This window comes from Balaenoptera physalus, assembly GCF_965194825.1.
Source record: "Balaenoptera physalus genome assembly, chromosome: 14".
Taxonomy (NCBI): Eukaryota; Metazoa; Chordata; class Mammalia; order Artiodactyla; family Balaenopteridae; genus Balaenoptera; species Balaenoptera physalus.
Genome location: NC_138893.1, coordinates 4,260,058 through 4,277,866, shown reverse-complemented (window position 1 = coordinate 4,277,866; position 17,809 = coordinate 4,260,058). Strand labels below are relative to the sequence as shown.

Below are 17,809 nucleotides of genomic sequence, written 5' to 3'. Positions count from 1 at the left end.
CTGTCTGAGGTCACGGGCCTTTCTGGCCAGTACAAGACAACTGCCATCCTGCTCGGTCATGACCTCCCAGAGCAGGAACTCCTGATTCTTGGGATTGTTTCTCATGGGGACTTTAAAAGTTGGTGGCTGAACCTTCTCCCCAGAAGACACAGTCGCCCTAGAGAAAATTAGATCACCAACCGGCTTCTAGGAGGCCCATCAGAGAGAGAGAGGGAGAGAAAGCAGAAAGCAGAAAGCAGAAGTGAGATGTTAGAGTCAGTGAAGACTTTCTTATTTCATATATTTCCCCAAATCGGCCCCAGGTACTTGGAATGTCAAGAAATATCTTCTGAGTCAGAAAAGAAAGATCGTATTCTAATCAATAAAATTTCATTATTACATGGGTTTTTTAAATGCTTAGGAAAGAGGCAAGTCAAGAATAATTATTTACATAAACATGACTCCTCTATTCCCTAAAGGACTGGCTTTATAGCAACCCTCCCAGCTCGGCCCCATTTCCTAGCCACGTTAGAAAGCAAAGGGTTTGCTAGAAACCTTTCTCATTTTGCTTTTGGAAATTACTTGTGTATGTTGTTCATGGCATGGCAATTATGTTTCATACCATACAAAGAGGGTCATAAACCCCATCTCACAGGGCTGTTATGAGGGATGAATAATATAATGTGATTGGAGCAGACCAAGAATTCCATTAATGAGTAGCAAGGTCAATACTAATAATTGCAAAGGGGCGTCCATCTCCCTTTCCTCAAAAGGATTCTGTAGGACTGATATTTTAGCTTTTTGGAAGGCAATGGTCAAAATGGTTTAGCAAATTGACTTTTGAATATGCTAATATCTATATCACCAGATTCTGGATCTGAAGTGAAATCAGAGAATTCATATTTTTACCTTCAAGTAAAGTATGACTGTAATTCGGGGGGCTAAGAAGAGAAAAAGCAACCACACTGAGGCAAAACAAACAAAAAGTATTTTATTGTAACTTAAAATTCATTCCCTAGACAATGGATAATGCGCACGCTGGAAGACATTAGTAGACATGGCAAAGACGCACTTGGACAAGTATTAACATTGATGAATGTGGGGATGGCATAAAAGTTAAGAAAAGGTTATTGGATTTCCCGAACATGATATTGGCAAAAAGGAACTTTTATCACAAAAACATTTCCTTTAATTTTTTTTGAATGCTATTTATTTTACTTACTAACCTTGGCAGTGACTAAAGAGTGAGGCATAGAAAAGTTTCCAGAAGTCTGAATACGGAGCAGAAGTCCAAGGTGCTTTGGAGCCCCATTATTGGGTTATTGAGTAGGATTCACTCAGTTACGAAATTCCCCACACTCCAGGTTTACTGCCTAGAAAAGCACTATTTACCGACCTCACTGAGGTGCTGTGGGGATTCATGCTTATAAAGTGCTTCAGGTGCCTTTGAAGAAAGGCAACATAGAAGTATAAAATAACCTTACATATTTCAAAAGAAATGAAAAGACAATTTTGGCACAATGGGAAGAGTGCCTCCTATTTAAAGAACCAAACTTGGCTATTTATTAAAAACCCCTCACCTCAATGGTTTTTTTGTTTGTTTTTTTATTTAAGAGAAAAAAAAATGATTCTCTACTGTCAATCTTAAAACAGTCATTCTCAACTCAGGTTGTGCTCTCAGAATCACTTAAAGCGTTCATTAAAAATACAGATGCTTAGCCCACAGCCTAGAACTACATAATCAAAGTCTCTACTAGTGGTACTCAGGCAACTACATTTTTAAAAGGATCTATAGAAGATTCTGATGCATAGCAAAGTTTTTAAAACATTTCTTTAGAAAAATGTCAACATATTAGATGTTGATTTTCTTCCTAGAACATTTTTCTTAAGAGTGAATAAAGTTGGAGGAGGGTATCAATTTCTTATTGCCTTTTTCCCTTCCCACGTCCTGAATAGCACGCAGGCTCAGAGCACAACGTGTGCACATCCACACACATCCACACACACACAAATTTTTAGTTCTGCCCTTGAATTAAAATTGGATAGTCATAAAATCTGATAGTAGCAAATAAAGGCTTCACTGACAAGACATGCAAGGACTTGCAACTCATCCCCACTGTGCCCAAAGCAAATGGATGTTTCCCATTTGCCAGAACGGAATGGTTTAAATATGCATTTCCAATTTGGAAACAGGTAAAATCAGCACTTCTTGGGAAACATCAGCTGAGTGGATGCTGACGAACAAAAGTGAGCGAGGTTCCAGCGGCCAACCATGAAGAAAGGCTACAGTGACTGTACTCCTCTGTTTGGAGATTGCCTGCAACTCAGCAAACACCTTAGGAATTGAAAGGATGTATCCTCAGTGGGCACCAAACATGTGGGTGGTTCATCAAGGTAAACAGAATACAATAAGTCCCCTACATACAAATGAGTTCCATTCTGAGAGAGCATTCGAAGTCCAATTTGTTCGTAAGTTCAACAAAGTTAGCCTACATACCCAACTAACACAATCGGCTCTATAGTACTGTACCGTAATAGGTTTATAATACTTTCTCACACAAATAATACATAAAAAACAAACACAAGAAATAAAGAAAACATTTTTAATCTTACAGTACAGTACCTTGAAAAGTACAGCAGTACCAGCTACATCATCACTGCTTTTATGCTTGCTTCCGGACATCCTGGGCTTGAAATAAAGATACTGTACTACTGCACTCTATACAGTACTGTACAGTAAAGTACACAAAAGCACAACCACTTGTAGAGGATGCACGTAAATGACAATCTACGCCAGACACGTGAACTAACTTACGTGATTAGACGTGCGAACGCACTTCGTATCTTTGAAAGTTCGCAACTTGAAGGTTCATAGGTAGGGGACTTACTGTAATAAAAACTGGTGACGGTAGTTTAAAATATCATTTTAGAAAATGATCAATTTTGTGCCACTGCAATTCTTAACGCTGTTTTAGGAACCCCTTTCATTTCCTGACTGGCTCGAAGTCTTCTATTTACTAGCGAGGCTAGCAGAGAGAAGAGAGTGATTTAGTCCCTGGCAGGATACACACATATCTCGTCACGCTGCTTGCACCAGTTTTAAAATAGCTAGAGTCTCCTCTGGCTGCCGTGCAATGGAACTAATGGAGTCTGCAGAGAAATTATATTTCTTTACACAGAGAAAGCCTTCTGAGGCTGGCCAAAATGATCACAATGTCCAGAACTCATGAATAATAGTAAAACAGAATAGTCCCACTTCTTGGAAAAAGGAAAAAAGAGAAAAAAAAAACACAGGAGATAGAGGCTACATATACAGTACACAGAGAATAGGATATGTTAAAAAAAAAAAAAAAAAAAAAATTCATTCAGATCAGCCACAGTGAAATTTTGCTATGAGAAAACAGTCTTCAGTGCCTTCCAATATTCCTCTAAACATTAGAAGAATTAGAGGCAACTTTGTACAAAAAGGTTGTTGGAGCTGGCTTGGGGAGTTGCTTGTTGCATGTATCCCAGGAAGGCAAGGTTGCCAGCAGCAGAATAAAACCTCCCAGCAGGACGCAGAAGCCACTAAAATAAAATGCAATGTCATAGGTGTGGGTCCAGTCATAAAACCAACCTGAAAAGAGAGGAAGAAAAAAGTGACTTTGATAGACATAGTATGAATAGGAATACTCTAATTTCATCAATTTATATACAGTTCATGGGATTGACATACACACACTACTATATATAGAATAGATAACTAATAAGGACCTACTGAATAGCACAGGGAACTCTACTCAGTGCTCTGTAATGATAGAATCTAAAAAAGAGTGGATATATGTGTATGTATAACTGACTTACTTTGCTGTACAGCAGAAACTAACACAACATTGTAAATCAACTATACTCCAATAAAAAAATTTATTTACAAAATTTATATACAGTGCAGATTAGGATATATATTACCCAATCTACTCCCAAAGTGGCCTAATGGGAGTTAGAGGAGGAGAATTTCTCAAATAGTTGGACAAGAATAAGTAGGCATTCTGGGTTTCTCCCAGATGAAGAATAAACACAAATTCCTGAGCAAGTGTACTGGCTTTTCCACCTACATCAAAGTGATTTTGAATAAATCACCATCAGGAGACATTCCACGCAGATTTATTTTGTATAAATCTGTGCTATTATTACAGTATGAATTTCTGTATCCAGAGATGTTACAAAGAAGAACAGTAAATGGATTGACTTTAAGATAAATATCTTACCAACAATTGGTGGTCCAAGGCTATTTCCAAGTCCAGCAAAGAACATTAATATCCCGTAGGCATGGGCTAATTTTTCAATTCCCACAGTCTTCGTGGTCACATAAGGAAAGATGGACCAATTACCAGTAAGAAACCCTAGGACCCCAGAAAGTAGTGCCAACGTGACATAACTTTTGGCAAATGGAATTGCACACAAGGCCAGGCTCATAATTATTAAGGTAGCTACGTAAAGATATAAGGTATTAATCCACTTGAAGTCAGCCAGTATCCCTAAAACGAGTTTACCAACTGCTGTCATAATGCCAATAATGGAAATAAGTGGCATAGGAAACTCTTCTTCTTTCACATTTGAACTTCTTGCTACATCTTCCATAAGTAATGAAGGTGGAAATCCTCCGATGTCAAAAAGAAAGATGGCGATGAAGAGTGCTGAAAATACTTTGTTTTTAAAAAGAGCCCCAGTTTCTTCACAGTAGTTTTTATATAACTGCCATTTCCTCTTGGCAAGCTGTTTGCAAAAATATGTCCGTTCTGCAACTTTCTTTTTGTACGTTTCAGTCTCTTTTGTGTGTGCCATTGTTGTTGGGTTTTTATGAAGTAGACTCTCTGGTTTCCAGTCACCGCTGGCTAAAGTGCTCTTACACGTTTCCTCACCACGGTAGGTCTTTTCAAGAATGTTTATGTTTTCTTCCAGGTTCTTTTCTTTTTCATTGTAAATCGAGTATCTATCTGGTACATTTTCCAGAGCTATTTTTTCTGGCAAAGTGCAATCGGAGGACTGAAGGGGTCTCATTAGACTGCCACAGGCTAATATATTTAAAGCTAAAGCACCTACAATCAGCAGGCATCCGTCCAGCCCATAGAACTCAACCAGCAGTCTCTGCAGAGCAGCATATATAAAAAGTCCAATGCTTGAACCTAGAAAGGAAATGGGAACTGTTTAATCTCTTATCATTTGGGGCTCTCAGGACAAGCATTATTAGTATTACAATTTGATTTCCTTTTTTACACTGGCATTCATGTGTGTGCCTTCATATTAAAATCACAACAAGAATGCTGAAGATAATAACAACAACAATAGTGACAATTTATTTTAAGAATTCGCATTTGTAGGTCAGACACCGTGTTAAACACTTTACGTTGCACCATCTTGTTTCATCCTTACAATAACCCTATTGGGTAGGTCCTATTATTATTCCCAGTCTACACTTGAAGTGACCTAGGGCTAGAAAGTTTGAGAAATTTGCCACACATCAGAAAGCTGTAAATGCCGTAAGAAGGATTCACACCCAATCAGTCTGACGCCAGGAGCCCAACGTCCTTAACAAATACCTTATGCAACTCCTTTTTGGGTACTTAAAAAAGTACCAAAAAAGTACTTTTCTGGCTCCATGTTATGTATGCATTCCTTTTGGAAAAGAAAAGTTCTCACGTTTTATTTCTTGAGATGAAAGATATATTTTAGTTTTAGGATATTTATAGTGGTTTGATAGCTCAAATCCATTGCTGATCACCAGAATGGATGCTTGATATTAATAAACTATGAGAAGAGTAAAGTGAACTCTGATAGGGTATTAAAATTACAAAATATGCCTGGTTTGCCCAAATACTCCATTTTTTAAGCATAGATCACACTAACCACACTGGAATGGAATGTTATATTAGCCCAATTAATTTGCAGTGTTCTTATATGGCTCTGACTTCAAGTTTTTGATTGTTTTAAAATTTAAATACCATTGAGAAATGTCACGTGAAAACACAGGAAAGAAATAAGTAGATTTGTAATAAAAAAAAATAGTCTAAATAGGTTGATCATACTTTTTAAATGGTCTATACCAAATTATATCAAAACCCCAATAGGATGCCAAGCTTATGGTAAAAATCCGTCAAAAATTCTTACAAATGACCAAATGGCTCTTAGAGTTATAAGAAAACTTTTTTTTTTTTTTGGTACCACAGTTGTCCCTTCCTAATATATTTAAAGTTAACTCCTTCATCCCCAAAGAAAAAAATCTTTGCTTGCAAGCGTTAATTAATAGCTCACATTAATGTAATGACAGCTAAAATAGTATCTTTTTGTGGCTACCAAGAAAGTATCTCTTTGCTGACTACTGAGAAGTTATAAAAGTAGACGAATTGAATTCTGCCTTATCTTTTTAAAAGTGGCACATACTTCAAAAGTTGAAAGCATTTCAGAAAACGAACTGAAAGAATTGAAAAGAGGACCTTTCATATAATTCCATACTGCATTAGCATCCATTCATTATTAATTCATGTTTTTCTCTAACACCATTTCTTTGTAGAAGTTCTAACAAAGTGCCATATAATTAGACACTTAAAAATATTCTTGGTATTTTGAAAGTTCTGTATTTTGACCTTAAGTTGAGAAAATAAATAATTCCCCATTGCTCACCAACTAACTTTACCTGTCAACATCATGAAATATAAGGGAAACATATAAAATCAATTCAATAGGTTTTATCAAACACCTATGATATGCTAAGCGTACGACAGGGCAGCAAAATAAAATTCCACTTTGGACGCTAGTTTCTTTAGCCCACAGCCCATGAGAATGTAGTTATGGCTTAGAACGATGCAGGAGGGAATTCCCTGGTGGGCCAGGGGTTAGGACTCCGCACTCTCACTGAAGAGGGCCCAGGTTCGATCCCTGGTGGGGGAACTGAGATCCCACAAGCCACGAGGCTTGGCCAAAAAGAAGAGAAAAAAAAAGATGCAGGGATTCTTTCAGGGCAGTGAAGAGCTCTCTTGTGGAACTGTGTAAACTGTAAAACCGTAATTTTTAATCTTCAAAAATAAAATCCCAATTTAAAAATCATCACTATAAAGGAAAAAGTGAAATAAAGCACTAATTATGCTTCCATGCATGCCTAAAGTATACATTATCACAAAGAGGGAAAATATGAATTGATGTTCAGGGAACCTGAAACAAAAAATAAGAGATACACTCATGCTTTGATTAAGACCAGGGGTCAACAGACATTTTCTACAAAGGGCTAGAGAGTAAATAATTAAGGCATAGTGGGCCATACAATCTCTGTCACAAATGCTCAACTCGGCCCTTGAAGCATGAAAGCAGCCAGAGAAGAATCATGAAGGAACGAATATGGTTGTGTTTCAATAAAGCTTTATTTATGGACACTGAAACTTTAATTTTACCTAATTTCCATGTGCCATGAAATATTCTTCTTTCGATTTTTTTCAGCGAAACAAAAATGTAAAAACCATTTTTAGCTCACGAGCTGTCCAAAAACAGGTAATAGACCAGTTTGGGTCCATGGGCATTAGTTTATCAGTCCCTGCTCACCAGGGATGAAGATCGTTTCCCCAAAACCTCCATTTCATGCCCATGTTTCTTTCTTTCAACTGGATCACAATATTTCAACTAGGTCTCATTATTTCTTTTTTTTTTTTTAGATTTTTTTCTTGACATGGACCATTTTAAAAGTCTTTATTGAATTTGTTACAATACTGCTTCTGTTTTATGCTTTGGTTTTTTTTCCCCGAGGCCTGTGGGATCTTAGCTCCCCAACCAGGGATCGAACCTGCACCCCCTGCATTGGAAGGCAAAGTCTTAACCCCTGGACCGCCAGGGAAGTCCCAGGTCACATTATTTCAACTATTTTGCTTTTGGGTTTTTTTTTCAACTAAAGAAAAACTCTACTGTGAGTTTTGTTTTTCTTGTCACCACTTTCACTGAAGGTGGATACTACAGTGTGAAGGTTTGTGTCTCTCCAAAATTTGTAAGTTGAAATCTTAACCCCCAGTGTGATGGAATTAGGAGGTATCTCCTTTGAGAGGTGATTAGGTCATAGTGTAGAACCCTCCTGAATGGGATTAGTGCCCTTATAAAAGAGAACTTCCTCTTCCCTTCTGCCACGTGAGGACAAAGGGAGAAGGTGGCAGTCTGTAACCCAGAAGAGGGCTCTCAGCAGAATCTAACCACGCTGACCTTGACACCCTGATCTCAGACTTCCAGCCTCCAGAACTGTGAGAAATAAATTTCTATTGTGTATAATAAGCCACTCAACCTATGCTACTTTACAGCAGCCTGAATAGACAAAGACAGTGGATTCATGCTGCTCCTGAATTTTTCCTCATCTAACTTCCTATGTGTTACAACTAAAAACTCCCCAATTCTGCCAAATCTAGATTGTCCACAGTCAATCCATTTTGGCTCAGTGTGCCACAGCCTGGTCTCTTATGCTCTCCTCTTTAGACTGAGTGAAAGCAAGAGCAGCTCGCTCAGCATACAATTTCCAACATCTTCATCACGAATAAATTCGGACGTTAAAGGAAACCTAGGTCATAATTATACTGACTAACACTTTTGGAGCCCCTGCCATGTGCCTTACACGTATGTTCCTTTAATATTCCCAATAACCCAATGTGATGGTGTATGGTCAGGCCACCCATGATGGCTGTTCTCTTGCTCTCTGTACATCCCCTGCCTGACCAGTGCCCACTTCACCTACACCTACTCGCATGACTGACCTTCCTATATACTGGCCCCAGGCCCCACCTAGTGATTACTCTTATCCAAGGAGTGGGGAGGTGTGTGCCTCTCTGCTAGTTTCCCGGTAACCAATGAGCCAACCTCATGTCAATTCCCCTATAACTGGCAATCTCCCCTCCCCACCCCAGGAGCGAAAACCCGCATCCATGTCCTGCCCACCCTCTACCACACACGGTGGGGCATCACTCCAGGATCTTGCTTTGGATTTGTAAGCTCCCCCCTTCCATTAAACCACTGATGTCTCTGTCGCTGACTCCAGGCTCTTTCTTCTGTCTTGAAGCTGGGCAAGCACAGGCCTTACAGGGTGCAGCCCAACAGATGGGTACTATTATTATTCCCATTTTACAGTTCAGAAAACTGATGCTTATCAGTTAATTTCACAGAACAGGTAACTTGTCCATCACCAGACAGCTACTGAGTGACAGGATTCAAAACCAAGCAGACTGGCTCCAGGGTCTGGGCTTGTCACTACGTTATAGTGCCGCTACAAAAAATACAGTATAGGTAAGACCTATTATCCTTTAAGCTGCCAGGCCTGCTCTCACATTCCCTCCCACACTTGTGGGAGATGCTGTCAGGTTCTTTAAACTGCCTTCTAACTGCTCTGGATTCTCCATCTTTTGTTTTTTCTCTTTCTTCTCCAAGTTTTGCCTTAGCCATGCCCTCAGACTCCGGTCCTGTTTCGTCCTAGGCCATGATTCACATGTCTTTCCTGGCAATGCTTCCTTAAACCACCTTGGGTAAATATCCAGCTCGATTTAATTTGATCTGGAAAGCACTTTGTTGCCACTGCGTTGGCCTCAGGAACAAAACATTAGTTTGGATCCCGCTGCCAGATACACTACTGAAGTACTTCAGCTTATCTGAAAGTCTGACTTCCCAGGAATATCTACCCACGAACAAGTAGCAATGTAAACTTAAATACAAGTTTTAGTAAGCTTGGCAGCTTTATCTCCTAAGCAAACTCATAAAGCATTGGCCACAGAAATTTTGATAAGTTCTCTAAATAGCTTAGAAGAAAATCCATCTGAAAAGTAAAACACCACTTTACAATATCAGAGCAAGTCCAGAAGGCTTTTACACTTAACACACTTACACCCAGCACCCCCCCCCCACCGTCCACAGTGATTCATCTCTTGATTATTAAAAGAGTAACAAGAGTAAACAGTCTGTTGTTTGGATATGCAAATAGAGCAACGAGATGTATTCACAAACCAGTACTTCGGGAAAACCCTAAGTTCCACCATAAATGGAGCCGGAGAGGTGTCAGCGTTGTTTTTCCTGACAGTGGCCTGAAGGGACCCATTTTCCTTCCATTTCTCCTCTCAGGGATCAGGTGGTTTACTTAAGTGCTCTCTGCTTCTTTTAGCAAAGGCTCTCACCAGCATGTGACTCTCCATTTCCTGGACCCATAAGTTTTCTTTTCTTATATTATACTGGACATCTAATGCCCCAGCTTTTTCATACATGTATCTTTAGGGTTTTTTGAAAGCTACACCCATATTTACAGGGGAAAATAAAATTTCCTTCTAGGACTAGAGTAAAATAAATTGTGCTACCTGAATGGCAGCGGGGGCGTGGTTGGTTAAACATATCTGTGCTTTGTAACTTCTAACTTTGATTAGAAGGCTGAAGAGTGGCAATGTTGTACTTATATTGAAAGTGTACCTGTTGAAATCAGGCCAAGTGCAAGGCCTCGGCGGCTGTCGAAATACTGGCACGTAATGGTCACCGTTGCAGTGTATAGTAAACCACATCCGAGACCTAAACACAAGAAGACATTGCATAAATTAAGCCAGACAGTATTACTTCAATGCAAGAAAAAAAAAGAGGTGTAATTAAATAACTCTAATAGGACATTCTGTTACTAACTGGCTAAAACTCTTCAAAGTATGGGTTCCTAGATCTCTCTGATGTTAGTTGTGCAGTTCCAATGAACACATTGGGCAGCCTTGGTTTTCACTCCACACCCACCCTGAGGTCAGGGCCAAGTCAAAAAAATAATCCAATTTCTAAAGCATGAATGAATAATGCAAATTTAAATTAAGACATTATGGAGAGATAGAGAAAATGGTTAAATCACACACCAAATAGCAAAATTTAATCAAACTTGCCCATTAAATATCTCTGTCTCTCTTCCACACCTTTACTCTTGGCTCAGTGTTCTTCCTCCTCTAGGTCCTCTAAACAATTTTATAAAATCCCCTTCATCATGCCAAGCTATTTTGCTAGACTTCATAGCCTGGCACACCCCAGTCTGCAAAACAAAGGCCCTCTGGCGCTCTCAGATCATCCCATCATCGTAAAATGTATATTTGTAAGTTTTTTTCTTTTAGAGATGCAAACTACCTTATTTAGGAGTAAAATGTCATGTCTTTAGTTTAAAATATCTTCGCCAAAAAAAAAAAGAGGAAGAAAATGCAATAAAATATTAACAACGGTTACATTTAAGTGGTGACCATATGGTTGCTTGCTATGCTATTCTCTACTTTTCTGTAAATTTGAAATTCTTTTACAGTTAGAAAAAAAAAAAAAAACCCTTACAACTCACTATCCCTTTCTTGAGACCCCAGGGCAATACTGAAGGCTCTTGTTTGTTGGCTTAATCTTTTTCTCCCTATTAAGTATCTAATAACCCCAGTTCTGTTTTTCATAAAAATTTCCTCTGGCTTCTAACTCATAGCATTTGCCTTTCTTCTGCAACATCGTCTGTTCTTGGGAATCACCCTATAAACAAAACAAAAGCCGTCATCTAAAAACTAACTTTAACTAGGACTCATTAGGTGACTTATTAAGGTCATTTTCATTACTTTCAAATTGCGACCTGGACTATCATTAGAAAGAATACATGGGTTTAACAAATACAATGCATAAACATTTTAGGAAATTAGCATTTAACTCAGGACCCAGATGATCATCTGTGATTGCATTAAAAAGTATTCTTAAAGAAATGAGATAGATGAAAATAATTATACTTGAAATAAACCTTTTGAAATATAGCACACTTTTGTATGATTTAAGGGAAGAGATACTATCTCATTAAAACATGAGTTGGATTGATTTATACATTTATCATTATTACATATAATATACTTCGATGAAATAAGACCTGTTCCTGAACGATCAATTTTGTGAAGCCAAAAAATGTCACCCTTAACTAAAACTATATTTCAGAAAGCCTTTGGAGAGGGAATGAATTTACTTTTGTGTGATTCGGTTGTCAGGGCTCTGTCAAATGGTAGGCATTAGAGACAAGAAAAAAAAAAAAAGGCATTTCTGATTACTAAATGCCAATGCTAGAAAAGTTAAAACAGTAACTTTTAAACATTTTACCTTAGACTGAAAAGAAAGAAATTTTAAAAAACTATTTCAAGGCCATGGGTTTCAGATAAGATCATCTCATTTTTTTTAAAGTAGCAGAAATTTGAAATGCTTTTTCTCTAAACTTTTCAAAACGCAGAAGGTGACATGATGCTTTCCCACATCTGTATTAGGATGACCTTAAGCCACCAGTTATTAAAAAGATGGTCCTCAAGGTCTTTCAATGGAGTCCATGAAGTCAAAACTATTTTCATAATGATACTGACATGTTTCCTGCTTTTTTCACTGTGTTCACATTTATGCTATTGGTGCAAAAGACATGGTGAGAAAAACTTCAAGAGCCTTAGTACAAATCAAGATATTGGTATCCAACTTCATACCTTATATGTTTCATCACCACTCACTCACAGTAAAAGCACACAAATTTTTAAAAAATGCTTCATCTGAATTACAATTGTTGCCAAGATAAAGCACTTACGCAATTGTTTTAGTAGCCAGCTAAAGTAGCCACTTTTTCCATGTAACCCTGTATGTATTTGAAAGAATGTCTGACAGACACAAACTATGGTTACTCAGACTTGAGTATTTGGCAGACATTTTCTTGAAAACAAACAAGGAAAATAACTGACAATAACTGTTACCAATGATAAAATTTGAGCTTTCCAGCAAAAATTAGAATTTTTGGAAACTTTTATCCAACACCGTGATTTGACAGCTTCCCAACACATAAAGATTTTCTGATAAGCCTACTGGTGATACTAACAAAAGTGATTTTTTAGCTGTTGTTTAATAAAATGTGTCAACGTTTTAAAGTTCTTGCATAACTCAGAGAACCAATATTTTTCACATAACCAATTCATGATGTTACAAAATCAGATTTGAATGCTGACCTATTCAAACTACAGAATAAACAAATTGATTTAATATTACAGAGCATGAAAAGTATATTGATGTGGTTTCAGGTTCCATATTGCAATTAACCCTTGGAAAACTATCATACATCAAGTTTTGGGATAGTATTAAAGAAGAGTTTCTACAGTTACCTGAAAAGACTATTGAAAACCCCTCCCTTTTCCTTTGTGTGAGACCAGATTGCCTTCATAAACTTCAACCAAAAAAGCACATTGCAACAGACTGAGTACAGAGAAGACGTGAGAATCCAGATGTCTTCCACGAAGCCAGGCGTTAAGGAGATTTGCGAAAATGTAAAACAAGGCCGTCCTTCTCACTAAACTTTTTCTTTTGGAAAATAGAATTATTTTTCATAATAAGTATGTTATTTATGCTAATGTGTACTGGGTTTGTTATTATTATCTTTAAATGAATTACTAAACAAATATTTTTAAATTTCTCACCTTTGAATACAGTAAATTTTAACAGAATAAATATAAATAAGTAAAGTCCACATAATTAAAAGTTCCTTGGGGGTCCTAAATAAAAGAGTGCAAAGGGTTCCAAGAATATAAAGCTTGGAAACCACTTCCTTAAAGCCTTCTTTGGTCTCCAATCATTTTTAAAAATTAATTAATTAATTTGGCCGCAGCACGTGGCTTGTGGGATCTTAGTGCCCTGACCAGGGATTGAACCCAGGCCACAGCCATGAAAGCACTGAGTCCTAACCCCTGGACCACCAGGGACTTCCCTGGTCTCCAATCATTTTTTTTTTTAATTTATTTTATTTATTTATTTTTGGCTGCATTGGGTCTTTGTTGCTGTGCGCGGGCTTTTCTCTAGTTGCGGCAAGCGGGGGCTACTCTTCGTTGCGGTGCACAGGCTTCTCATTGCGGTGGCTTCTCTTGTTGCGGAGCACAGGCTCTAGGCGCGCAGTCTTCAGTAGTTGTGGCTCGCGGGCTCAGTAGTTGTGGTGCACGGGCTTAGTTGCTCCGTGGCATGTGGGATCTTCCTGACCAGGGCTCGAACCTGTGTCCCCCGCATAGGCAGGCGGATTCTTAACCACTGTGCCACCAGGGAAGCCCCTCCAATCATTTTTGATCAGACTCCTACCAATAAAAAAATTTTGAGAATCGACCTCTAGTATAAGCATAATCATTTTTAAAATGAAATACCTAAACTAACGATTCAAAGCATAATCATTAGCAAAATATAATTTGGTTTCCTTTACTTACATAGGTGAAACTAAACATATTTACCTGTTCTAGCATTTCCTTTCCATACCTTATGTTTCATTCCACATACACTGGGTGAGACCACAACCTCAGAGGCCTCTTCTCCCTGATCTCCTCCCATCGAACCAGACATCACGCTCTTTATCACTCCCACTGCCTCTATTATCAACCTCCCACCGTGTGAACTACCACTGCCTCAGTTCACCTCCTCCAGATCTTTTCTGTTCTGAACAATGGCCTCCTAATCACCATCTCAGCCTCCAGTACTTTTTCTACCAATCTACTGTCTAACCCACTGTTATACAGCTCTCATCACATTACTTTCCTGCAATAAAGTCCAAATAAACCCTCCATCATCGGGTCTCTGTTGCAAACCAAGCTTTGACATATTTGCAAGTCCCCTCGTGACATGTGCATTCCTTAAACAAATATCTCTGAAAAGACTCCTATTATCCACTGTATCTCATGCCTCTGAGCATCTGAGCTCCTGGAATGTCCTTCTCCCACCACCCTCACTCCTTTTCCAACCCGTGCCCACCTGATCACATCCCACCCACCCTTTAAGACTCAGCTCAAGCACCAATTCCTGCATGAAGTCTTCTTCTGCAGCCCCTCTCCCACACATACATACTATACCCGCACTGAATGCTGCTTTTATTTTATAACTGCACTGATTTTACTGTGTTACAAGTTACATATGTACAAGTCTCCTCCCCCAGCTAGACAACGAGCTACCTGAGGGCAGGCTGTGTCTTATTCATCTGAGTATCCTGGTTCCAGGTCTGAGCCTGGCACAGAGTGTTAAAGTTATTCTACTACTTTTTCCCATAAACCTCATTTGAATTTCCCAATGTTAAGTCACATTGGCTAATTTCAACCCTTTCTATCTATTCTTACTCTGGCTGTCACTCTCTCTTGCATTTTTCTCTTCCTCTCTGTGTCTCATTTTCTCTATTCATATAACAAACACACACACACGGTATGTATGTATGCTTGTATGTGAGTGAATATATATTTTTTAAAAATATCTTTACATCTGCCTTACAGTTAAATGATGCTGATTTTTTTTTACTTAGGCCAGAAAATAAATCTTAGCTGTAAAAATATTTGAGATTTTTTTACTTTCACAATAATTCATGTAACAGGATGGCATCATTAGAATACAGAATTAGAATTATATGGCTTGAAAAAAAAAAGATACAACTAATTTACAACTTGTATGTATTACAGGATGATGGTTTGGGCAAATCACACTAAACAGCCTCATTTCCTCATTTTTCTTAATCTCTGTCTGTAACTAAAAAACACCCAGATCAATTAAACTGATAAGAGAGATATAAGAAGAAAATATAACTGAAGTAAAACACTCTAATATGATAAAATGCATCTAATTCAGAAATATAAAGCAAGCATCTCTAAGGAAACAGCATATGAATAAAATCACACAAAACAGACAAGCGGTAAACATTGGAAATTGTGTACATATTTTGAAAATTGTCTATGAATTGTTTTTAAATATTCTTTCATTATATATTTTTGTGTATATAACTAAACAGACATCTATCAAGCCCCTACTTTTATATATGAAAAATTCTCCCTGCAGTATTATCTCTTTGAAAAGAGAATATTTTAGTAATAATGCATTCTAATATGGCAATCTTAAAAAGTGATGAGGGTAAACTTACAGAATCCAGACTGTATGTGTAAAATAGGGGTTAGGTGTAGCACCTAGGACTTTCTTGGTTTGGCCACTGGAAGTCTCATATCCTGAAAACCCCTTCGTCCTGGGCAAACCAGAAGAGCTGGTCACTGTGTGTGCCTCTTGGACCTGCCTCTTGGTCATCTGGGAGAATTTCCCTTCTCTATGTTCTGCAACAAGTATTTGATCACCTCTTAGAATAGCTGAGCCAGTAGGATTTATCATCTTGACCAAAGGTTAAGGTAGGCAATTGCCTATAATATTCCAGAAGTATCTACTTATAGAAATAAAATTGTGAGGATGGAACTTTGGATGCTGAAAAAGATAAGTTTAGAGCATCCAAATGCAATTACTGTTTATGTTTCTAGCCTAAAACATCTGCATGGAAAAAGTTTAAAAGTTTAAGCAGGGACTTCCCTGGTGGTGCATTGGTTAAGAATCTGCCTGCCAATGCAGGGGACACAGGTTTGATCCCTGGTCCGGGAAGATCCCACATGCCGTGGAGCAACTAAGCCCATGCTCCGCAGCAAGAGAAGCCACCGCAATGAGAAGCCCACGCACTACAACGAAGAGTAGCCCCAGCTCGCCACAACTAGAGAAAGCCCATGTGCAGCAACGAAGACCGAACGCAGCCAAAAATAAATAAAATTAATTAAAAAAAAAAAGTTTAAGCAACTGGCTAGCTTTTTGATTGACATGGCTTTACAAAAGCATATAGCTTTGACACTGGCTTGATTAAAGCACAAACTTTATATGCTTAGCATGAGTACCCTGAACATGACACTGGTTGGTCAAGAGCACAGGCTTGGGACCAGGCAGGCGTGGATTCAAATGCCAACTCTATCACTTATTGGCTGTGTGACTTTCAGCTTCCTTATCTTTAAAACAATCTCATAAGATAGTTGTAAAGATTAAGAGACATAAAAAATATAAAAGATTTCAGTATCTGGGTTTGGAATATAATGAAGTACCCAAAAATAGTTATTATGCTGAAATATTTTTTCACTTTTCCACCTGAGTATTATGGCATTATATAGCTCTAGCCTCAGACTAATAAGAAAATCATAGTTCCTTTTTATAACTGAACACCCATGAGAGACAAAAGGCGATCTTTAATGGCACAACTCTTAAAAACAAACGAAAAACAAGGGCTTATAAAACTACCTGCTAAAGCGAATATCCAGAAAACAACTTTTATCTCTTTTGCCGTCACTAGAGAAAGAGAATCAGATTGTCTACGAAAGTGGGTGATGCCCTCCTCAAGCTCAATGGACTATGCAGATATTACCAAGAAAAGGAAGGAAGAGAAAATTGAATGTTTCCAAAATCAAGAAGAGATTATTAAGAAAACAGTAATCAGGTAGCTAAGGAACAATATAATCTGAAGAAAAGAGAAAGCAAGAAATTGATTTTGAGTTGTGCTTTTCAGAAAAGCAAAGGGAAATAACTGGGAAGAAGCTTGAGCAAGTCATTAAGGGCATATTTCCTGCGGCCCCTCTTCCCACTCCTCCCAGCGTCCCACCACATTTTCTTTTTCCCGATTTTAGTAAAGTTATTGAGAACACAGGAGCCTGAATTACCAGGTTTGGCAGTATGACATACAGTCACTTGAAAACCAGCAAGCTGCCATTTTATTCTAGCTACAAAACCCAAACAAGATAACATCATATTCTCAAGACAGTATTTTTAAAAAACTGGTAAAACAGAATTATGCCAACTAATACACTTCAGTATTCTTTTTGATGTTTTTATATTATAAACATACCATATAACTTTAATTTTCTTTCTCTATATTATTTAATCTGTTATACAAATATTTCTGATTCAATAGAGCTTCCTCAGTTACAAAAAGCTGCTGCTGTGGTCTTGAACTAAGAGGTCAGAAAGGAATTTAAGGGGAAGG

At 38.1% G+C, this 17,809-nt stretch overlaps 1 protein-coding gene across 4 annotated transcripts in view; it reads right to left on the bottom strand.

Moving 5' to 3' along the window:
* Positions 1 to 952: 952 nt before the first annotated feature.
* The window catches only part of SLC16A9 (solute carrier family 16 member 9), a 65,164-nt gene continuing 48,307 nt past the window's right edge, over positions 953 to 17,809 (bottom strand). For all 4 annotated transcript variants that reach the window (XM_082425588.1, XM_082425591.1, XM_082425589.1 and 1 more), the window contains 3 exons: positions 10,429 to 10,524; positions 4,227 to 5,144; positions 953 to 3,595 (listed from right to left, as the gene is read on the bottom strand). In XM_082425588.1, the coding sequence (XP_082281714.1) occupies positions 3,408 to 3,595; positions 4,227 to 5,144; positions 10,429 to 10,524 (1,202 nt within the window). In that variant the 3' untranslated portion in view covers positions 953 to 3,407. The remainder of the gene's footprint in view (positions 3,596 to 4,226; positions 5,145 to 10,428; positions 10,525 to 17,809) is intronic.